At 41.7% G+C, this 24980-nt stretch overlaps 1 protein-coding gene across 4 annotated transcripts in view; it reads left to right on the top strand.

The window, feature by feature from the left end:
• The window catches only part of LOC105023694 (guanine nucleotide-binding protein G(s) subunit alpha), a 62042-nt gene that overhangs the window by 19763 nt on the left and 17299 nt on the right, over window positions 1-24980 (top strand). For 2 of the 4 annotated variants that reach the window (XM_020055145.3, XM_013131795.3), the window contains exon 5: window positions 5388-5485. In XM_020055145.3, coding sequence (XP_019910704.1) covers window positions 5388-5485 — 98 coding nt within the window. Of the gene's footprint in view, window positions 1-5128; window positions 5219-5387; window positions 5486-23183; window positions 23290-24980 lie in introns of those variants that run through there. The other 2 variants (XM_013131796.3, XM_013131797.3) reach the window with 2 other exon arrangements.

Genomic DNA, 24980 nt, shown 5'->3' with positions numbered 1-24980 from the left:
GTGTGTGTGTGTGTGTATATCTATGTGTGTGTATTTATGTGTATATACAGTGGGGAGAACAAGAATTTGATACACTGCCGATTTTGCTGGTTTTCCTACTTACAAAGCATGTAGAGGTCTGTATCATAGGTACACTTCAACTGTGAGAGACAGAATCTAAAACAACAATCCAGAAAATCACATTGTATAATTTTTTTTATAATTAATTGCATGACATAAGTATTTGATCACCTACCAACCAGTAAGAATTCCGGCTCTCACAGACCTGTTAATTTTTCTTTAAGAAGCCCTCCTGGTCTCCACTCATTACCTGTATTAACTGCACCTGTTTGAAGTCGTTACCTGTATAAAAGACACCTTTCCGCACACTCAATCAAACAGACTCCAACCTCTCCACAATGGCCAACACCAGAGAGCTGTGTAAGGACATCAGGGATAATTGTAGACCTGCACAAGGTTGGGATGGGCTACAGGACAATAGACAAGCAGCTTGGTGAGAAGGCAACAACTGTTGGCGCAGTTATTAGAAAATGGGACAAGTTCAGGATGACGATCAATCACCCTCGGTCTGGGGCTCCATGCAAGGTCTCACCTCGTGGGGCATCAATGATCATGAGGAAGGTGAGGGATCAGCCCAGAACTACACTGCAGGACCTGGTCAATGACCTGAAGAGAGCTGGGACCACAGTCTCATAGAAAACCATTAGTAACACATTACACCATCATGGATTCAAATCCTGCAGTGCACGCAAGGTCCCCCTGCTCAAGCCAGCGCATTTCCAGGCCCGTCTGAAGTTTGCCAATGACCATCTGGATAATCCAGAGGAGGAATGGGAGAAGGTCATGCTGTCTTATGAGACAAAAATAGAGCTTTTTGGTCTAAACTCCACACGCCGTGTTTGGGGGAAGAAGAAGGATGAGTACAACCCCAAGAACACCTTCCCAACCGTGAAGCATGGAGGTGGAAACATCAATCAATCAATCAATCAAATGTATTCATAAAGCCCTTTTTACAATAGCAGTTGTCACAAAGTGCTTTACAGAGACACCCGGCCTTAAACCCCAAGGAGCAAACAACAGTAGTGTTGAATTTCAGTGGCTAGGAAAAACTCCCTAAGGTTGAATTTTAGGAAGAAACCTAGAGAGGACCCAGGCTCAGAAACATCATTCTTTGGGGATGCTTTTCTGCAAAGGGGACAGGACGACTGCACCGTATTGAGGGGAGTATGGATGGGGCCATGTATCGCGAGATCTTGGCCAACAACCTCCTTCCCTCAGTAAAAGCATTGAAGATGGGTCGTGGCTGGGTCTTCCAGCATGACAACAATCCGAAACACACAGCCAGTGCAACTAAGGAGTGGCTCCTTAAGAAGCATCTCCAGGTCCTGGAGTGGCCTAGCCAGTCTCCAGACCTGAATCCAATAGAAAATCTTTGGAGGGAGCTGAAAGTCCATATTGCCCAGCGACAGCCCCAAAACCTGAAGGATCTGGAGAGGGTCTGTATGGACGAGTGGGCCAATATCCCTGCTGCAGTGTGTGCAAACCTGGTCAAGAACTACAGGAAACGTATGATCTCTGTAATTGCAAACAAAGGTTTCTGTACCAAATATTAAGTTCTGCTTTTCTGATGTATCAAATACTTATGTCATTCAACAAAATGCAAAATAATTACTTGAAAATCATACAATGTGTGAATCATACAACTGTTCAACTCACAGTTGAACAGTTGAAAATTACAGACTACATGCTTTTTAAGTGGGAAACACTGCCGATTTTGCAGGTTATCAAATACTTGTTCTCCCCACTGTATGTATATGTGTGTGTGTGTATGTATCGAGGATAGGAATGTCTAAGTACTTTAATTTGGGGTTGTGTGTGTTTTGGGCTACGGAAAATATGTGATAGCCCTCCCCCCAACCCGGCCCTAGGCAAGGGCCTGACAGGAACCAGTCGGACTGGTTGACACTGCATGCAGCTCTTCTTGCTCTCGCTGCTGACAGGGAACAGGGAGATGGACAGGGAGAGGAAGACCCCTCTAGTAGAAGGTGCTGCTGAGCTTAGCTGATGTCCCGGATGAAGTGTGTCTCAATGTCTTCCAGACCATTGTGCAACTCCCCGCCCTTAAATGGCTTGGCTTGGGTGGCTGTGTAACGACGTGCGGTGGTCCTCTGAGGATCAGTTGGTACAGCGTAGCGTGTGAGACTCCAGGTTAGGGGGTAGATTCCCAGGATTATCCGTACAAAACAATATATGCACATCACCTGTAAGTTCGCATCTGATCAATTCCGGTGTGTCTTTTGAAAGAGATGTTTTCAGTTGCCTCGTAAAAAAAAGTGATATTCCAGGGTTCTATTTTCTGAAGACTGAGGCATCTTTTTACTGTGCATTAGCTTTGCTTCTTTCATGTTTCTTTTGATGCTGTCAAACTCGGTCCTTGTTGGGAAAAGCGTAACCAAAATATACTGCTGCCACCACAATATTTTTGGAAACTAAATGATCGGCAACATCAAATTTCCTTTACATCAATGGACTGTATGGAAAAAGATGTGTTAACAAATCCACTGACATCATCAATTCGGTTTGCAGCGTCATTGTTGTATAATAATAAAATATCTGGATTTTGGTCAAATCCAAAACAACAGTGAAACTCTGCATTTTCAAATTTTCTTAGGTGTATTTTTATCAGGGACTGTTGAGTCAGGACCAAACAAGAAATAATAAATGTTATATTCCATATATTACTTATTCTTTGATTTAGTTAATGTGAATGAGATTGTTTGTTTTAGGTCAGTAGAAAAATAATGAATACAGGCTTTTGATATTTAATTGTAAATCAGCAAAATGTGAAGATTCCAAAGCTAAGCTCTTAATCACAATACAACACAAACTGCTATTATAAATTGTTTACCAGTGCAGTTAGAACAGTAAAAATGTCATACGTCATATGTGTGGTATTTGGTCTCATATACCATGAAGTGTACATATTGTTTCACAGAGTTCACCGTTTGTTTCAGGGGTAACTAGCATGTTGCCTAATAGCCTGCTGAACAGTACATTACATTTTTACATGTTTAACCACAGGCTGTCCTGAATCTTGAAGTGATAAACAAATCTCAGCATCACTGTTCTTACTGCTAATATTTAATTAGTATAACATTGTTCCACAGTTGGCTGCTATTGGCTAAGAAAGTGTGACCTAACACAATTACTGGCATTTAATTTCCAGAGATATGACCTGACCGTCTGGCTTGTGCTTTATTCTGTCATTGTGTGCTGTAGTTGATGCTAAAATGATACCCGTCTTGTGGATTGACTGCACAACGTTTTTCCAAAAGATTATTGATGAAATACCTGGCAGATGCATTTCATGAGTAAGTTATGTGTATCATGTAAACTAGTATTTGCCAATTTGCCATGAACTGATAATTGCTAGTGTAGAACCTTTGCTAGAGCCGGCTGGCACATTAGACCGGTACATTCCTCTCTCACTAGATGCACAACTAAAGGGCCAGATGCTAAATTAAAGCGGTATTACACTCAAATTAAAGTGTGTTGGGTTTTTTTCAACCTAAAAAGGGTAATTTGATTTAAGCATTGACATGGAATGAGAACATTCAATTTCATTATTTCTCTATAAATAATTGTACACATTTGATTAAAAAATGAGAGGAACAAAATTCCTAAACCAGGAAAAATACAACATAATTGTTGTTTTTTAACCTTTGCATTACCAAGTAAATTGACAGAACATGTCCTGCACTACTTTCTTCTGTACGAAAGTGTTTTTGGGAAAAGGAGGAGAATGTCTTTTTAAAATATAGAATAACATAGTAGCTCACAACTTTTCATTCTTTCAAAGTAGGTATTGTAGATCTACAGTAGCAAGCAAACCGATGGTGCAAACTAAAACAGTATTATAGCACTACTTTTGTTTTGGTGTCCCCCTCAATGATTGCTCTTGAGAAAGTTGATATCAGATTTTTGCCCGTCTCTATATATGTAACACAAGTTTGAACCAGGAGAGGCGTCTCTCAGTCTGTCTGACCTCCGCCACAGTGGATAGTGAATGTCTACTCACCCATTGCACAGTCTTCACATTTGGGTCCCTGAAAAATGCATTATGAAAAGGGAAACTACTAGAATTTTTTGAAGTGACAATGTTATAGAAACTGATTGTATGTCTTCTCCACCCAGGGTTAACCCTTGGTGGAGAGACCCTGTGGCAGCCATTACAGCTGTGGATCATTTGGAATAATATTCCAAACAAACTCTCATTGCAACTTAAGTCTATTGTTTTTGTCAGACTTGATCAAATTCAGTATATGTGGTTAGGAATTATTAATGGCCAGCAATATTCAAACTTTGTCCGTGGTCTTCAAGCAAACTTATTTTAGTAACTGTATGTACATCTGTGAATAGGGACAGGGATTTTATTCAAAACAGTTTTTGAGGTTTGTATGTAGTCATAGTAAAATATGGCAGTTCTTTTCCATTTCCTGAAAACTTACAGTTTCGGAGGTGAGAGACTTTGATCAGAGAGCGACATGCTAACTGATCTGCCACATAAGTGAATGTCAGGATTGCTGTTGGGTCAGAGTGAGACTGACAGATGAAAACATGTTGTTTTCATTGTTTTCTTTGCATGCAGGCATTTATATCAGTGTCATGTAGGCTTTGTCCGGAGCCTGAGTTAGGAATGCTTAGAGAATTCTTGTAAGTTGGAAAGGTTTGTTTGGGTTTTGTTATCGTGTTGAAGTCCCTCTTTGTTCAAGTGTGGGCTGATTTGAAGAATGTTTGGGTCTCCCTGCATCTTATGTCCTGTGCCAACTCTGTCCACGTGGATGCATCTGCCGAAGAGAGCTCAGTGAGAAAAGCAACATGCCTGCTCCTTAATGGTCATTTACAGACAAAAAAAAAACCCACTCTGATTGGTTGAATTAATGTTGAATTATATATCAACTTCTTTCCTCATTGCTAGCCCAGCCAGGAGCCCTTGCCCCTGCAAGATTTGGTTTCCGTCTAACTTTAACGAGCATGATTATACTAATCAGCTTGTCCTCAGGATTAGCTGATCAGGTGTGTTATAATTGGAAAAGCCTGGACAGGTTAGATAGGATCAAATCAAGCAAGCATTACTAAATCCTGCCTTCTGTAAAGCAAGGAGAGATGTTTGTCACGTTGCTCAACTATGCAATCGTTTGAGGCACAGGAGTGGCAAGTGGGTATGACCTAGGGGTGCATTTGTCTGTCTGACTAAACTGAGTACCTGTAATGTCAGAAACATTGAAGGATTTTCCTGATCTGAGTTGGGTCCAAGTTGGCAACATGTTCATCTCTCTGGCTGTGGCCTGTCCTGATCCAGCTGTCTTTGTGGTTCTTTTCTACAGGAGTTCTATGAGCACGCAAAGACCCTCTGGCAGGATGAGGGAGTGAAGGCCTGCTTTGAGAGATCCAATGAGTACCAGCTGATCGACTGTGCCCAGTAGTAAGTAAACCTCTCTTTGTGCCTCTGTGGAACAGGCTCACACACACACACACACGACATAATGTTTGTGTAATATACCTTACTTCTTGGACTTTTTTAATATATTTTTTTTTATTTCATTGAACTGTTTTGCAGCTGACTAAATGTATTTCTTGAAAATTGCAACCACAATGCAGGGCCCTATAAAATCTGTTTATTTTTTTACTCTTTTTATGCAATGCATTTCATACTTTCATGTGCTGTTGTTTATGTTTTTAGTTTTTTATTTTAAATGCCACTGTTTCGCTGAAATCCCCTCTCCCTAATATCATCACAAAGTTTGAACACCTCTGTGTTTTGTGGACATTACCCACTTTCAGTGTGGTCTTGCTTCACTTCTGCTCCATGTCTGTCCTCTGCAACTCCTTATGCTAGCTAGCCAATGATGCGTGACTCTTTGTAATGTACCTAGGTGGCAAAATGTTGATGATTGACCTACTAACGCCATAATACATTGCAATTGAACGCACAGCATTTTTGTGTCACTATATATGGGTTACAGATTGCATTCTCACTTGAAACAAACCGTGTCTGGGTTCATTTGGAAGCCTTTTAGTGCGCATTCGGGTGTGATTTGTTTTCACCTCCCCAAACGAACTGACTAAGGGGCATGGTGGGAGAAATGGTCCAGGGTTCGATTCAACCAGAATTGACAAGTTAGTGCAAAAGCGATGTCCAGAGAGAAAGAATATCCCCAAAAAGCCACTAACGACTTTCAGCACAAACGCACAGGGCTATTTCCATGTCGCCTCTTCAGAAATTTGAAGGAAAAAAATGAACCACAGACTCCGATTTCCTGAGCATTTGATGGGCCTGACCGACGTCTAGCTGTTGAGATTGCGTCTTACATGGGTGTTTAACGGCACACATCAGTGAGGTTGTTCACTCTTACTGTATAGGTTCATATTGGCTGTGTTGAGACTGGCGCAGCTGCCCATTCCCTCCTCCTCAGCTCCTAGCTTCTCATTTCTGGAATTCTTTCTTATCCTCCGTTTGATCTCTGTCAGGCCTGCCTCTGTTGTAAGTCATGCACCAATCACATGAACCCAGAGTTCTTGGAAGGCGGATGCTCTTGGAACGAGGGGGTCACTGGAACCCTGTAGCAAGATGATATGAAAACTCTCCCTTGTATGAAAGGGGATTCTGTTTTGTTCCTCCCGAGCAGCGGGTTGGAACAAGTCCCTGGTCCTTCAAAGACTGACATGCAGTTAGGTGCAAGGTAAAGGAGTATGTAGACTGGTCTCTCCTGCATTGCGGGATAGGTATGTTAGTCCTCTCCTTGAGTCTCCCACACCCAGAAGCCCCAGCAGGCCCGGCCTGTGTTGTGGATCAGATGCTGGGCTGGGTGGCCAAAACGGAAGTGCTCCCCTCCCCCCAATGTGTGCTTATGTAAACGGAGAAGCAGAGAGAGAGAGAGGGAGAGCTATTTTTAACTCGCCCTAGCTGCAGAAGGAGAAAGAATAAGTGAGTGTGTGTGTGTGTGTGTGTGTTGAAGAGACACAACTTTTGCATCACTGATGAAGGTGTTGGCATGAGCTGAAAATCTCAGAGTTAGTGAGGGGGGTGTCTAGGCCCTCCCTCTGCAGTGTTTTGTGGATTTGATAAGGACTCGGTGGAGGAGGTTGAAATGGCCACGCAGCCCTCAGTCGGACCAAGGCGGGAGCATGGAATCCCCTCTGCTCTGTCATCTTCAGTTTCTTAGGCTTCTGTGTTTTCTTGGTCTGTCCTGTCACATATTTGGTAGTCTGTATAATTTTTTATTTAGGTGGTTTGGTAGCCATCATTTCAGACATTCTAGATTAATTCTGCAGCAGGGTGACATTTTGAAAATACAAGCTACATGATCACTGTACCCTCATGGACATCACATATTTGGTCTAGACGTTTTGAAATGGGTGGGTCTATCCTTTTAAATTAAATCCCTTTGTTGACAACATCCCCTTTCATGAATAAAATTACATCTTTTCATATGTTGCCCACGGCAATAACTGGTCAGAAAGTGACTATGGCTGGTACCACACAAACGCCTCTCAATGTATTCTTGCGCCTAAGCTAGTATATATCAGAGTATGAAAATTTTGGAGTGTCCGTGTTTTTAGGTAATTTATGTTTGCAGTTAAAATCTAACATTTATAGCTAATTTCAAGAAATGTAAATCAAATAAAAGTACATGTGCGTCTGTAGATTCAACTGTTATCTTTTCTGGAGATTTATACGTGGACGTCTTATTGTATATTGGGATAGGCAAAACCCATCACCTGGGAAACCTTTATCTCTTTAATGTTTTAGCATTCAGATCCAAAAAGTCACTTTTTGTGTACTTCTATATGCAAATATGCACGGGACGTATCTTTCAAATCAAAAAGTTTTGCATTCATAAAATTATTGAATTAATATGGATTTCTACATGACTGAGTGTCATCTATTGGTGTTGTTGAAATGGGGTCATAGTACGTCATTGCTGAGCAATACATTTTCATTCCTCAGCAATAAAGATAAAATGTGACATGGCAGAATAAGTAAATAATTTTTGCCGGAACGTGTGAGAGGTGCCGGCCAAGAAGAGGGAATATCTCTTGAGTAAGTGACTGACTAACTACCCATTGTGAAAAAGCAGAGTGGTTAGAAATAGACTGCCACCCAGTAGACCTGTTATAGAATGTGGCCAGGGACAAGATTAACTGAGGATAATCTGGCTACCAGCATCAGTAGTTACATACAGTAAAACCAAGCAAACAGTAAACCAAGAAAATACAGCCACATCGGCTGAACTGTCTGCAGACACCGGAAATTCACCACAATATGTCGTCCTTTTTACAGGCTTTTGAAATGAAGAGCTAAAATCCAACATTATTGAACACCTTTTGGTTCTTTGCATCGCTAAATAACACGATATAACGTGTTGAATAAACCTACTGACCAATCGTCACTTGAATATGAACTATTGTGACTTAATTCTTTGCCTGTAAATAATTTTTTACAAGTACGGATTACACTATCATTGGTAATGCAAATGTCAAAGTGATTCATTGGTATGTTTGTAATGATGCCGAGAGTTGTGTAGCACACATGTCGTTGCAGGAAAGGTAGCCTAAAATTCTTTGGTTATAGCTAGAAGGAAGGGATGAAACTCTCATCCCCTTCCTCAAGGTAGCTAGTTTATACTACGCTGTTAAGTCATTAAATTCTGTTCTGCTTTATCAAAGTGCTGTAGGATGAAGTCCATGCCTATGTTGACTGCATCATCCATGTTGTACCCCGCTGACAAAAGCTAACTAACAATTTAGCTTCTCTACCATTTTTCTCCTCCATAATATTTTTTCTTTTTCCGGCTTGGTTCACGGGCACTGCTGACATCTCCACCTAGGTCGACTCTTGCAAACCGCCAAGGCTCCATTGAAAATGGATGAACCGCCCATCCAACTCTTGCTGTCTGAAACTACCTAAAGTTGAAAACCAAGCCAGAACTAATATAGCTTCCAAATACGATTACTTTGAGATTTTACTTCAAATTATTTTCCTAATATCACTGGACATCACTGTTTTATGCAATTTTATGATCTACCACTCGTTCTAACAATGAAATAGATTTACACCCTGACTAACTGCAGAGTTTATGAACAGAAAGGCATGGCTTCAAGGTTTAAGTAGACAGAAATCTACAAATCGGCCCCTTGAATAGGTTTCTGGATTATCAGTGTGTTGTAGGATAAGGTGCATGATTACTGCATCATCTCACTCTGAAAAAGGTTGAATCTATTTCATGACCCTTGGCTTCAATATGGGAGTTTTTCAGTGTGGCATTGCAATATCACTAAAATGCTTGTCTGTTCTTGTGTTATATTGTTTATTGGTAGTTACCAAAAACATATGTCTATTGGCTGCTGGGTATATAGACTTGTCCCATAAATAGTTGTTGTTAAGCCCTTGCTTACCGCAGTCACATCACCCGCAGGCTGGCTAAACTAAACTTGACTGGTTTTTCTTTGTTTAATAATATATTTTTGCTGTCACTTTATGCTTTAATGCACAGTGACAGTGTGGAAAGATTAAAGATATTGTATCTTAACCTTTGTGTTATGTTAACATTATTTGAAACTTATGTTAACATTATTTAACTCTTGTGTTATGTTAGCATTTTTGAACCCTTGTGTTATGTTAGCATTTTTGAACACTTGTGTTATGTTAACATTTTGGTTGCACTCATTATGTTGGCAGCTCAAATTGGGTGTTAAATCACAACCCAGTATTCACTATTGATATTTTAGCCCCAAACAAATGTTTGACATTCATAATCAACTCATTACTCATATAAATTATAGCATTCATTAATGTAATCCACTAAGACCACAAAAACACTATTTTTTTAAAACCGAAAACAAAATGTATCTGTATTTATTATGGGGGACAAAATTAAACAATACTTTTTAATGTTCCTAGCTCTAGACAATGTTCCTCTTACCCACATGTATGATCATAGTGACAACTTGTGTGTTTTGGGTCGAAACATGTTACACACAAATCAAATGGTAGGGAATCAGATGGAGCAGGGCTGGTCATCTTAGCCATGATAAGCTATGATGATGTTCGCAGAGACTAGGTGCCTGGGAAGGCACTGCCTTCTGTGAATATGGCTGTTACAAGAGCATTCCCCAGCTCTTGAAGAAATAACCTTCTGTAACATTTTCACATGTCCCATCTTGGGTTGATCTCAGACCCAGGCACAGATGCATTGTATGCGGAAACGCCCAGCATATTTTAGAACCGGACTAAAGGCCGGATTTTGGTCATGTCTAGCACCACCCACACGCTCTGGATCATCTCAGGGCTAACACCATCTAACTCAAGTGTAGACCTGCCTATTCCAAGAATAACACATTTTCATTCCATACTTAGGAGACCTGTTAGGCATATATTGTCAGAAAAGACAACAACCCCTGAAAGAGACTTGCCATTTTTCAACCGTGAATTCAGGTCCAGGATTGTAGAGAAATGGCAGGTGCTCTCAGATCTCAGATGGCAGAACACAACACAACAAAACCATTCCTGTGAAAAAATTCATTTCCAGTAATAACAAAGATAAAAATATCTTGTGTTTGTGAAAGGTGAGTGTGATTTAACTTTTAGTGTGTGATATTAGACCTTGCAAATCATCTGAGTGGGTGAAATGTCTCTAACGTGACAAATCTTCACCTCATATGGCCTGGTAAAGAAGTACTGAAACAAACACTGACCATGGCAGGCATAGTTTGTATGTAGTGTGCGTGTTTGTGTGCTTGTGTTTTGAGGTGTGGTGAGACACTTTCTACTCTTTATCGGCACTCTGCATAATGTTCCACTAGCATTTTCATCTATTCTCAACCACTGGGTCATTTTGACCCTAACATTACGAATGTAATTATTTTTGCGCCGGCCGAGAAGAGCGAATGCCTCTTACTGAGTGAGTGACTGACTGAGTACACCTTGTTGAATAGCGCAGTGGTTAGTCAAGCGGACATGTGGGTATGGGTCCCGAGTTCATGTCTCTTCTCAGGCGAAGCAAAGTACGCGTTATGAATTATTCTGTATAGACAAAAAGCAATAGTTACTTTCAAACTCCATTTCTATGAGTGGATCGTCGCCCATAGGGTCTTTTCTCCTATTGGTTTACCCTTCTGCCAATAGGCAGTCACTGATAATTTAAATATGCAAATCACACCTCATGGCCATCTGCCCCATGGCTATAAAAGAGAGGGTCACACCCTGCTCAGTCTCCCGACATACCTTTATTCATGAGAAAAGCAGTCAGAGAGGGCATGAACCCTATGGGCAACGCTCCACTCATAGAACTGGAGTTACAAAAGTAACTATCGTTCTACTTGGTGAAGCTTTGCCCATAGGGGCTTTGCTCCTATTGGTTTAGGCCAAAGCGAGCGAGCCCAAGATGTACTCCTTGCCAATCACCAATCTCACCAAAGAGACAAGTGTCCAAATGCACACACGGCACCAATCCATCCGGGACGTCCTCAATCAGTAAAAACTGAATTGGAGCATCCGAGGCCAGCCCAAAAAACATGCCGAGACCTGGACTCAAGCAGACACTCAAGCACACACAATGTGAGCCTCCGACCAAAAAGCTGTACAGGCAAACTGGAACACCGGACGGAACCATGTCAAATGCACCGTCCCAGCCGCTCAACGGACATAACTCACACCCCAGCTTCAGCCACACTGAGCACAAAGTTAGCCAACGTACATGTCACGCAAGTAAAACCGGACAAAAGGCGAATGGGTCCCCCAAGACGCAGCAGCGGAAATGCCCTCCACCCCCACGCCCCTGAACAAGGCGGCCGAGGCCACCACCCCTCGCGTGGAGTGTGTCCCAAACCCCCTAGGCGTAGGAGTGCCACGTCACACATAGGCCAGATCAATCGCCCCACGCAACCAGTGAGACAGACACTGTTTCGACAACGGCTGGCCCACCTTGGGGCCACCGTGACACATAAACATACTGTGCCAAAGCACGCACCGGGCACAGACGAGGCAACCACTCCTCCCTCGCCCCTGCATGGGGAGGGGGAGAAATGCCCTCAGTACCATCTTCATGGAACGAAACGACACCTTGATCACCTTAGGTAGAAAGGCCAGGTTAGGGGGCAACACAGCTGTGCTGCCAACGCTGTTGATGGCGAGACAGCCAGGCTGCGTTGACGGCACACAAAGGTCACTGACCCGCTTAGCAGACGTCAGAACCAACAAGAGTCATCTTAAGGGATAGCATCCTCAATGGTATCTGATCAATAGGTTCGAATGGTGCGTCACACAGCGCCTCCAACAAAGGGAGTCAACCCCCGCGTCCTCACACCAGCGGGCAAAGATCATCCAACGGCCAGCATAGCTAGCCAACGTGGAGGCCGTCCTTGCACCCTGAATGGTCTCGTCCTCTGTCAGTCCTCGCCGCAGCAGTCTGGCCCTCTCAGGAGCCAGGCCCATAGCGGCTGGCCCAGCTCCTACGCCCATTCCCAGTTCTGCACCGACAACAGTTGGAGGGGTAGAGACCTGACCCCGCCCTGCCTGTTTACGTACGCAACCGCGGTGCAATTGTCTGACCATACCAACATGTACGATCCCGCAGGGTTGGCGTGAAATGCAGCAGCACGCATCTGATCGTGTCCAACTCCAGCCAGCTGATGTGGTGCTCCGACGGAGACCACATGTCCCGCCCCAGCCTGTCAGGGACGCGTCCGTAAAGACCGGAACCTAAACCAACACTCTACCCGTGGGTCCCTCCAGTACGCGAGGTCCGACTCCAGAGTGCTCGGGGCACCGCTGGTGACTCACAGGATCCAACTGGAGACGTGCAAACCAGCGCTGTAGGCCACACATGCGCAGCAGTCCCAACGGAACCACTGCGTGGGCTAATGACAACTGGAGCCCCAGAAATACCACCAGTTGTTTGGTAGCGCTCTTTCTCCAGTTCACGGCGAAACCCAAGCAAGTGAGCTAGTGAGTCACCAACCTGAACGTGTGAACCCAGGCCTGTTCCGCCGAATGCGCCAGAACCAAAAGGTCGTCCAGGTAGGCCAGAACTCTGACTCCTTGACACCTCAGCGGTCATAACGCCGCCTTCATGCACTTGGTGAAAGTGTATCCGAGTGGAACCCGCGTGTATTCGTAGGACTGGCCCTGAATGGCAAACCGCAGGAACTTCCTGTGGCGAGGTAGTATTGGGACATGGAAGTAAGCGTCCAAATCGATGCTGATGCAAAAATCCCCGGGGTACATCGAGACGTCGTGAGCATGCGAAATGGCCTCTTCGATATGCATTTGATCAAAACGCTCGGATCGAGAATCGGCCTCATGCCTCCCATTTTTTTGGGCACCATGAAATAAGGGGAATATAGCTCCTTCTCCCTCTGCTCTAATGGGACTAGGGACACTGCCTCCTTTTCCAGAAGGTCCACAATCGCTGTAGGGCAGCAACCTTCAGTGAAGACACCATTACCGTCTCCACAACCCCTGAGAACGGGGGAGGCGGGCAGTGAAACTGCAGCACATAACCCTTTCTCTTGTCCAACCAGCCCGGCAGCATGCACAGACGACGCCAGAACAGAGATATCGGCTGGGGAGCTGTGGCCAGCCATTGACTGTACGCTTGCGCAGCCCCGACCGCCACGGGGGTGCTGTCCGCAAACGGACGCAGAAGCAGGAACCGGCAGAAGGGGACCCCAGCCCTTTTGGCACACTAGGTCCTCAGTGACTGTAGCGCCAAAGAGCGTGTCGTCCTTCAACGGTGCGTTGAGGAAGGGCATCTTCTCAGGCTCCTTCAGGGAGGCAAGCGCTAGCCACAGGTGCCTGACCTACACCACTGACGTGGCCATCATCCAGCCGGCCGAGAGGGAGTTTGAGGATGGCCGCCGAAACCCTCGCCACCTCACTCATCCCTGCCGGAGACCTCAAGGTGCGTCCCTCGGTCATCCCGGCCACAGCCGCCGCCAGGAGGCCCACATTGTTGTAGGCCGCCAGGGACTGCACCGACAAGGAGTACTGTTATTTCCACCAGGCTTGCTCCAGGTGTTCAGGCCCGTGACCAGGGAAGTAGCCAGGGCGGCCTCCAGAGGTGGAATGCCCTTACGCAATGTCTCCAGCCTCCCCTCAACCATGGGGAAGGCGAGGTGAGACTTAACCATGCCCCGGGTCGTGATGGGGGGCCCCCAATGCTTCCTCCGTGTACTTGTGCAAAGAAGGGACTTCCGGCGCCGCGTCCAGCTGGCGGCCTCAAAGAGGTCATCCCCCTCCTCCGGCGTGGGCATCGGAATGCGCAGGCGCCGGGAAGCAGCGGAGATGGCAGCAAAGAAGTCCTCCTTCACCACCAGGGGGTCAACCTCCTCCCCATCCTCCGAAGAGGAAGAGTCAGAACAAGTCCGCAACCGCTCAGCCGAGCGGGGTAGAACAGTTCTGGAGATGGACGGAGCCGTAGCCGGGCCAGTCACCTCTCCCTCTGACTCTAACTCCTCCTGAATGGAGACCTCCTCGGAGAGGAGAGAGAGGACTTCAGCGAGAGGGACCTCCTCGGCAAAGTACGCCAGCCTGTCCATCCTCACCTGTAAAGGGAGGACAATGCAGGCAGTGCACACAGGCTTGTCTTTGGCGCCGTCACGAGCATGCAGCGGTCCCAAACACGCACAGCAGAGTGTGTGCACGTCGACCGCAGCGTCGAGCTCACTACACTGGCACGCCGACAATGAAGGGATGGCAGGAACCGCTCCAGCGGTTGAAGATGGTGAAGCCTTCCTTGGCTCAGTAGAAATCACTGACTGCTTACTTAGAAACTTTTCTCATGAAGAAAAAAGGGAGACTGAGCAGGGTGTGAGCCTCTCTTTTATACCCATGGGGCAGATTTGCATATTAAAATGTTCAGTGATTGCCTATTGGCAGAGGGGTAAACCAATAGGAGCAAAGCCCCTATGGGCAAAGCTTCACGAAGTAGAACCTTTAGTATCTACATTATCGTATGCCTGAAATAAAACAGTTATATTCTAACGGTTATATTGAGACTGTTTCTGGTGTATTTTTGAAGTACGCATCCGTGCATGCGTTTTTGGTCAGGATAGACAAACACATTTGCTAGCTACAACATACATTAGTTACGTTATAGTAAGCCTTAACTTAAACTGTAAACGGTTATTTTGCGACTGTTTCTGGCATGGAAAAGTTCATCTTCAGTCTCGCAAGCAATTGTTCAATTCTTATGATTATTCCTAGGAAGTTAGTAGATACTAGCTAGCCTATTACTGGCTAATAAGCTGTTAAAACCGCCAGTGGCAAAAGCAATACAGTTCATAGACGCTATGGTAGTGGTAAACTTAATAAGAAACGTTATTCACAATCCTCAGTGGAGTCTAGCGACTGCTGAAACGTGTAATGCCTTGGCATAGTGGTTAAAGAAAGTGCCTCTCATGTGGAAGACCTAATTTCATATCTATTGAGAGCAATGATATTTATTAATTATTTCTGGTAGATTCCATGATTCTTTCGTCTTTTCACTTGATGAAAAAGTTAGTTATCGTCGCCTATATTGATAGTTATTGTATAAATGTAATTCAAGAATGAAAGAAAAAAGTATGTATGAAAAAAGTTTATTACTGGCTAATACGCTGTTAAAATGGCCAGTGGCAAACGTCATACATAGACGCTATTTATGGTGGAGGTAAACTTAGCAAGAAACATTAGTCAGTTTAACTGTATCAATGTCATTCATGAATGGCCAATTAACTATTAAAATGGCCAGTGGCAAAAGAGGATTTCTTCAGGATAGAGACAAGAGGCTATACTGACACCCAGCAAATGTACAGATCCGTGGTGTAGTGGTTAACAACACAGCCTTTCACGTGGGTGACATTTTCTATTGTGGGGCGGCTGAACTAGGCTTTCATCGTTTTTTTGTTTTTAGAGGTTCTTGAAAAAGTTCAATTTGGTTGCCTTTGATTTTCACTCTTGATAACTTGGTGGGAGAATGTTGTTTGACTAAATACAATTCAATTCAAGAGACTGTCAGCATGCATATATAGGTAGTTACAGTATTAGAAAGCCATAATAAGTTAGTTTTTGTCCAATAAACAGTGATTAATTTTAATGGATCCCATCAGGCTTTCAGTATAGGAATGTTTCTCTTCTGATCTGACGGTATCTGGTAAATCTTGTGGGATACATTATTTTTTTATAACGACAATGTTGAGGATATCATCATGTTTCGTTCAGGACAAAAAACCTAAATGATGTTTCAGACATATCAAAGTCTTCAAATTAGTCAGTTTGACCCTAACATAACTTATGTTAGGGCATTGGGCCAGATTAAACCCATGCTGCAGCAGTACATTTGCACTAGAGGCATTGGGCCAGATTAAACCCATGCTGCAGCAGTACATTTGCACTAGAGGCATTGGGCCAGATTTAAACCCATGCTGCTGCAGTACATTTGCACTAGAGGCATTGGGCCAGATTTAAACCCATGCTGCAGCAGTACATTTGCACTAGAGGCATTGGGCCCGATAAAACCCATGCTGCAGCAGTACATTTGCACTAGAGGCATTGGGCCAGATTAAACCCATGCTGCAGCAGTACATTTGCACTAGAGGCATTGGGCCAGATTAAACCCATGCTGCAGCAGTACATTTGCACCAGAGGCATTGGACCAGATTAAACCAATGCTGCAGCAGTACATTTGCACTAGAGGCATTGGGCCAGATTAAACCCATGCTGCAGCAGTACATTTGCACTAGAGGCATTGGGCCAGATTAAACCCATGCTGCAGCAGTACATTTGCACCAGAGGCATTGGGCCAGATTAAACCCATGCTGCAGCAGTACATTTGCACTAGAGGCATTGGGCCAGATTAAACCCATGCTGCAGCAGTACATTGGCACCAGAGGCATTGGCTTAGACCACCAGACGACCACCCTTAAACCGCACACGGATTATTGACAGAAAACATTTCCTGTTCTCATTACAAATTTGGGTTCAGTTGGAGTTCCTTGTAACACAGTATAGACGATTTAGTAGTGCAGATAGGAAACCAAATCAAGACCCAAATCTATTTAGCAAGCAGATTTTTACTGTGGTGGAGACATAGGGCCACAAAGAGAATGGTGAACCTGTAGAAATCTCAGTCCTACATGAATTTCAAAGAAACATACACTTGACTATGTGCAGATTGCATTCTTGTTTGACAGTTTCACTTCTTACTGCTGTATGAAAAAGCCTTTTAAACAATTTGCTTTGGCCCTGATTGTTTACAACATACGAAAGTTATTAAACTAGGCTTGATAGTGCGTTTGTTGCTTGGTTCCCCTGTTAAGGTTTGTACCTACACTAACAAGTTTGGAGTCACTTAGAAATGTCCTTGTTTTTGAAAGAAAATAAAGAAAATTGTCCATTGCAATAACACCAAATTGATCGGAAATACAGTGTAGACATTATTAATGTTGTAAATCATTATTGTAGCTAGGAACGGCTGATTTTCAATTGAGTATCTACACAGGCGTACGGAGGCCCATTATCAGCAACCATCAGTCCTGTGTTCCAATGGTACGTTGTGTTTGTTAATTCAAGTTTAGTATTTTAAAAGACTAATTGAGCATTAGAAAACCCTTTTGCGATTATGTTAGCACCACTGAAAACTATTGTGCTGATTAAAGAAGCAACTAAACTGGCCTTTTTTAGACTAGTATCAGTATCTTCAGCATCAGCAATTGTGGGTTTGATAACGGGCTCAAAATTAACTGAAACAAAGAACTTTCTTCTGAAACTTGTCAATCTAGTACGAGATCTTCAGTTTCTTGGCAATTTCTCGCATGGAATAGCCTTCATTTCTCAGAACAATAATGGACTGATGAGTTTCAGAAGAAAGATGTTTGTTCCTGGCCATTTTGAGCCTGTAATCAGCACAATAGTTTTCAGCGGTGCTACCATAATCGCAAAAGGGTTTTCTAATGATCAGTTAGGCTTTTAAAAAGATCGACTTGGATTAGCAAACAAAGTTGCCATTGGAACACAGGACTGATGATTGCTGATAATGGGCCTCTGTACACCTATGTAAATATTCCATTGAAAATATAGTCATTTACAACATTAACACTTTTTCATGAAAGTTTTTAATGAATGAATGTGATGTTAATTCAATGGACCAAAAATGTACTTTTCTTTAAAAAACAAGGACATTTCTAAGTGAACCCAAACTTTTGAACAGTCGTGTTAAGGTGCTAGATATTCTGTGAACAGGACTGGGAAGTGAAGTTGTGAGGCCAAAGAGAAAGCGGGGAGAGGTTGGGCAAGCTGCTCCCCTCAAGCTGCTGCTTTTGCAGGTTTCTGTGCAAATGCTGAGGAAATGGTGCTACGCGGGAGTAGCCAAGCCGCTGTTGTATTTATTAACAGAGTTAGAGACTGACTAGTCTGCCCTGTTTATGCGCTCCGCTTTCGACACTAGAATGTGCCTTCGCTATCTCTGTCTGTCCTCACCACCTTTACCCTGTTCTCTTGGTAAACTCTTCTCTCCCTCTGGTTTGTAGTACTGTCTCTGTAGGGACAGAAAATGGCTGGGACTGAGTCATCACATGTGGGAGGGAGGGAGAAACATTTCACTGAAAACAGTGATAGAGGAGAGCATGAGCACTTTCTAAACTAAAAAGACAATTTATTTTGTGTGTGTGTACATTGCACACTGCATATACAGTGAGCTTCAGATATTTTGATAGTGAATTCTAAATAAGACAATAATTTGAGGTTATGTTTTATCTATATTGAGTTAAATGTTTTGAAATAAAGGTATTTGGATATGTAAACAATGTGTATTAAAGCAGTGCAAAGTATAGTATTTGGTTCCATATTCCTTCAACAAACCAGTGAATGTAAAATTAAAATGTTAAATGCATTAGCTGTTTACTTGATTTTCAGATTTTGTTCCAAATGTGAATTGAATTGCACTGGTCATTTCTTGGGTCATCTTGGAGTCCAACACCCTGTAACAGCTACCTGCCTGTTAAGCTGTAATGATTACAGATAGTCCTGAATTCATGTTTTTGAATATTGAGTGAGACGTTACACAGGTATAACAGTCTTTATCTGAATTCACGGTAGCATTCGTGTTCATTTAGATTCGTTCTACTCTTACTATACAATTAAAAAAAGAAAATACAGAACTATACATTGCACAGTTTGCCATTAATTAAAAAATAATCAGGAAAACAAACAAATTGCAAATACATTCAACAAGGAACCCATTCTACACTTTCAACAATTTCAATGCTTGTATTGTAAATTGTTACAAGAAACATTTGGTTTTCTAAAATGAGGGACAATGTACAAAAAAAAGTGGTAATTTCTAAATGGTTCTCTGTCCAAATACTTTTGAACCTCACTGGTGTTAAACCAGAACAAACACCACATTGATCCAGCTGACTGCATTTCCAGTGTGAGAATAGCGCTACAGTTTTGGTTCCACCTGTATGGCGGCAACAGGTCCCTCAACGTTTCTGGGAGTGTATTTATTTAGCCGTTGAACACATAGTCAAAATGTGTTGATATTGGACCAATTCAAACAGTTCCCTCTCCTGTTTCATCAACCGGAACACAACAGGGAGGGACCTACCTGCATTGGTCCAAAATTAACTTTGACAAAACGTTTTTCAGCAGCAATGTTTTTTTTTTGGAAAAATGAACACACCCCTGGTCTTCATACGTAGCTACATCGTTGCAATCCCAGTCGGTTGGGATTTTTAGAATGCTCTCCTGCTTAGAGTCTCTGTTACGCCTCTCCCTCTCTACTCTGAGCTTTCTGTTCTAACAGCTCTTTCTTTTTTTTTGGGGGGGGGGGGGGGGCATCCCCCTCCCTTCGCTGGCCTCTCTCCACCTCCACTTTCCCTCCCCCTCTTCTCTCCCTGCATTTCTTTCTTTCCCTCTTTTCTTTTTGTGTCTGTCTCTTTCCCTCTCTCTGGCCCCTCTCCAGTCACAGAAGATTTGGAGCTGATAGGCTATTTATAGTGCCTGTGGTTCTGTCGCCATGACAACCAAGCTGGAGGCCAGGGCGCCAGGGAGCTATTTTTGGAGCAGCTCTGTAATGTCAGACACAGCCTTCTCTCTCTTTTCTCCTTCTCTGTCAGAGCGACTTCTGGATGCAGTGTAGCATTGTGTGTGTGAGTCTTTAAAGGCATAGTTCGACCTAAAATCATATTTGGATGAATTTCCCGTTATCTGGTGCTGTGTCAAATTTCATGATAAGCCTTTCTTTACTTTTCGGCCAGCCTGAGTTAGTATCATTAACTTGGTCCAAATTCATGAATTTAAACCGTCATACCTGATTAGCAAAAGCTGCATTGCATGAGGAAACTTGAAAGCACTTCAAACAAAGGCTGGTGGTTTTGTTTAAAAAGCATTTAGTCAAAAAGCTTGTCGATATTATCTTCCCAGTGAGAACATATTCAAATTTTCCCAATACTTTTTCCAATATACTTCTTTTATTCAACAGCCTTGATACTTCCTATGTTTATCGCTCAGTTTTTTCATAAATTATAAAGGGGAATTCCAAGGGGAATATAGTGTTCACTCTTTTGTACAGTATTTTTTGATTAATAAAATTACTCTGCAATCCTAACAGTACAGGTATCATTTAACACAGAAATTGGAGTTAGTTAGCTAATTTGTAATCTAATGTGACAATACCTTAGCCTGGCTCACACCTGATTAAATGTCCTTCTGATGTTGTTAATGAAGGCTATGCGCACCGCTGTTTGGTTATCCGCTTTTGAAATCGAACTTATCCTGATCTATGTTTTAATAATACCAAACTTGTGTACTTTTTTTATGTTTGTTTCACGTAGCGAATTGATAAGGAAGCTTGCTGCATTGCGTACTGTGGCCAGGACCTGACCGCTATATTTTGTTGAGTAGGGGTGTAACGTTATGAGATTTTCATGGTATGATAAACTGTCTCAAAAGATATTACAGTATTATGGTGTATGCCTATTACTAATAGTATTAGCAATTACATGTTTGTTTTGTATGAAATATGGTTGATGAACACCATTAGCTCAAAGTCTTTAATGAATCAAATGGACCGAATAACATAGCGTTATTCTGAACAATGACATTCTAGTGACATGGCACACGACATCTATGCAGTAAGCATTAAGAATTTTATAAAGCAAATGTATAGCAAAAATATACATAATGTAAAATAGCAACAATTCCAAAGAGTGTAGATTGGGGTGTATGGAAAATATAGATATAAATGTTAAATATTATAAATATAAGTGTAATATGCCTATGAATGGTACATTAAAATAAGCTAATGTGCATAGAAAGCCATCAGAATATTTGAAATGTTCATGTGATCGATGTGATCATTGATCAGTGCTGCTAGTTGAGAAGCCTTATGGCCTGGTGGGAAAAACTGTTTGTGAGTCTGGAAGTGCGTGCCCTGAGGCTCCGGTAGCATCTACCGGGGTTAAAACAATACGTTCAATTCTAAACTGCAAATTGATTACTTAACCAGTGGCTGCAGAGACATCTAGGGGATTGTAGTTGAATTACAACTGAAAAAAAACAGGTTGTGTTAAAGTTAAGACCCTAATTATTATAAACAAAATTATTAACTAGCAGTTTATTGACTGGTGCTTTTCCCCACAACTGTCCAATTTATGTAGGCCTAAATAATTTTGTAAACCTTTTTTTTTTCAAGTGCAAAAAAATGCGTATTATAAGTAGTATTAAACATATTGCACTGTTGCGCTGCACTCAAGCTAATTAACACATGAACATACAGTTGGCCTATCGTAACGTTGCCTATGCGCTTAACTCCGTTTGCTGCAGGTCTGAGAGACAGAGCAAACATAACGTTAGCCTACCTAGTAATCTAATGAGTCAATACAAAACTTGGTAAATGTACTGTATCTTACTGTGTTATTCATGAAAGGGGAGTATAATTCATTAACCTATACAATATTTTCACTTACATTGACCTCTGCATATTCCGTTGGATGATGCTCACAGTTGGAACTTGAGGTTCAAAGTGTTTCCCGCCAGATCCGTCACTTTTTTCACACATGCTTTGCATATTTTGGGTAGCCATCAACTTTTGATGATGTCTCTTGGGACTTTTAAATATCCAAAATATTCCCACACTGCATATTTCAGCCGCTTACGTTGAGGAAAGTTCCGACATTGTCATTTCGGTGTGCTGCGCTCTCTGATATGCAGTTCGCGTGTCTCAATGACTATTGAATGAAAGCAGAGGACCTATCAATTTAGTGATTTGTCTTGTGAAGTTTATATGATGCTGTGTAAATGTAACCGACTCTCTTAATTGAACTGATATCTACAATATGAATGTTAATTAACTTTTATTAATTATTATTATTAATGCAATACCTTGAATGACAAAATGGTAACGGTATAAGAACCATCTGTTTGTACAACCGAGGTGCACCGTGAAACCATGAAACCATTATACCCCTACTGCTGACGCTTCAATATCATGGGACTTTATGGCAATAATCCACAATTTGCACCGCAATCTTTACCGCATCTCTACAATTCTTAACTCCACGGAAGAAAATAAATGACAATGATATCCGTTGTTAAGTGTTTTTTTTTTATAATGACATCACCCAGCAACATATGCTGTGGTTGGGGAAAACAGTTCAGCTACATTCCAGCAGTTACTGCAGTAGTGTGCATTAAAAAAAATCACTCCTAACATGATTGATTACTAAACTAGCAGAGGTGGGAAAAGTACAAAATTTTCTAAGACATGTCTTTAAAACACATCCCCGGGTAAATATAAAATTGATCTAATTGTTGTTGGTTACGATAAATATTCAAAAGTATTTGGCTGTGTTCACCAGTTTTGGGATTTTCCTAAGTTAGAGCAAAATGACCAGAGAAACAGAGTTCATAATTAAACAGTGACATTAATTGGACATTTACACTCTTCCTTTTTATTTAATTGATCACTGGTTAGTTTCAAACTCCCTTTACCTGGTTACTTAGATCGTAATTAGATACTTCCCTATAGTGGTGAACACAGCTGAACCCAGTTGAGTTCTTGTACTTTGTACTTTTTCCACCTCTGTAAACTGGTAAGAAGAGTTCACGTTAGTTTCCACATTCAATGTAGCACTTGCTAATCGGGTATAATCACAAAGCTAATGATGCTAATTCCAGACTGGGCAAAAACTAAAGAATGGCTTATCATGAAATTTGACACTATTGTTCTTCAAACACAACACCAGGTAAGGGGAATTTCACACATATATATTTTTTTGTCAAATCATCCCTTTAACTAACCTAGGAGTGGATAAGAAGGAGATTTGAAATCAGGGGTTTCTGGTTTGCGATATTGAATGAAGTAATTGTAATCTGTTGTAAAGGGTTGGATTATTCTACATTTTGTCTCTTACCAATGTAGTATTTCTGTTTTAATTACGATCATGTCATTCACATCAAAGGAATCTGTGTTATGTGTTGTATTAAATATATTTTAAACTGTATTCCTTTTTCGCTAATGTCTGGCAATGTATTCATGTGTCCTTCCAATCTGGCTGTCTCGGTTCCCTGCTACAGTGGTACTGCACATGGGCTGTTCAAGCATCTTGACTGGTCACATGTTTCTTTCAGTGCATGTGCTCAGCCAGCAAACACCGCCATGACACTGCTCACTGGTGTGCTGTGGAATATTATCTGTTGGAAAGGCTGGCTCTGTGTTTTCCTACATGAGACTTTGTGCTGTACGGCAGATCAGTACAGGCCGGGAAGTGACAGAGAGACCATTCCAGAGTTGCAGACATTGGGAATCCACATTTTGAAATACTCTTTCAGCTGAAGTTGAAGAATATTTATCTTAAACAACAACAATTAGATCAATTTTATATTAACCCGGAATGTGTTTTAAAGATATAGTCTACTCTGAAAATTATCGCAACAATTCTGACCAATTATATTAAACATCTGTTATTGAACTGAACTAGATGTTTTAGTTCAGTCATGTGAACTTGGTAGAAATATGTATATATATATATATATATATATATATATATATATATATATATATATATATATATATATATATATATATATATATATATATATATATATATATATATATATATATATATATATATATATATATATATATATATATATATATATATATATATATATATATATATATATATATATATATATATATATATATATATATATATATATATATATATATATACATATTTCTGAAAGGAAACAACCGTTTGGGGGATTCCATACTTATTTGGGTGGAAAATGCTAAGACTGTTGGAGAATTGCCGAAGCCATATTAAGTTATTCCACACTGTAGCCTGCTTTGTGGAACATTAACATGTTACCAGACTTTGGCTAATGTTACTTCAAGTTAAACAACATTTCTTGAAATCTCACAGAATGGTGCTGGAAGTGAAATTACATGTTTCCAGAGCTGTTCATATAAATATAAAGGCGATATCCTAGAAATAGTTTTGAGATCACCAAACTAATAATAGAAAATGTAAAAATAAAATGTTCAGGATAAGCGTCATTCTGCCACCAATAGGACCACAGCTGGTCATCTACATCCAGCAGCGTCTAGCAGTGTTACTGGGGCAACACTATTATTTAGTCTGACCACTGTGAAGGGTTATTATTGGACAAACTATGAATAGAGAGTCATTCTAAAATGGAGATACATGTGGATTTGGACTGGACATATTAGTGCAGTTGTGGTATGAAAACAACCTCAGCATAATATATAGCTCGCTACATGGGCGGTTGCCTTTGTATATGTATGTATGTATGTATGTATGTATGTATGTGTATATATGTGTGTGTGAGTGTGTGTGTATATATGTGTGTGTTTATATGTATATGTGTGTGAGAAAAGGGAGGCTGTCTATATAAATGTCACTCTGTCTTG

This window comes from Esox lucius, chromosome 17 (genome assembly GCF_011004845.1).
Source record: "Esox lucius isolate fEsoLuc1 chromosome 17, fEsoLuc1.pri, whole genome shotgun sequence".
NCBI lineage: Eukaryota > Metazoa > Chordata > Actinopteri > Esociformes > Esocidae > Esox > Esox lucius.
Note: the sequence above shows the minus strand (reverse complement) of the source record. Positions and strands in the feature narration are given on the sequence as shown.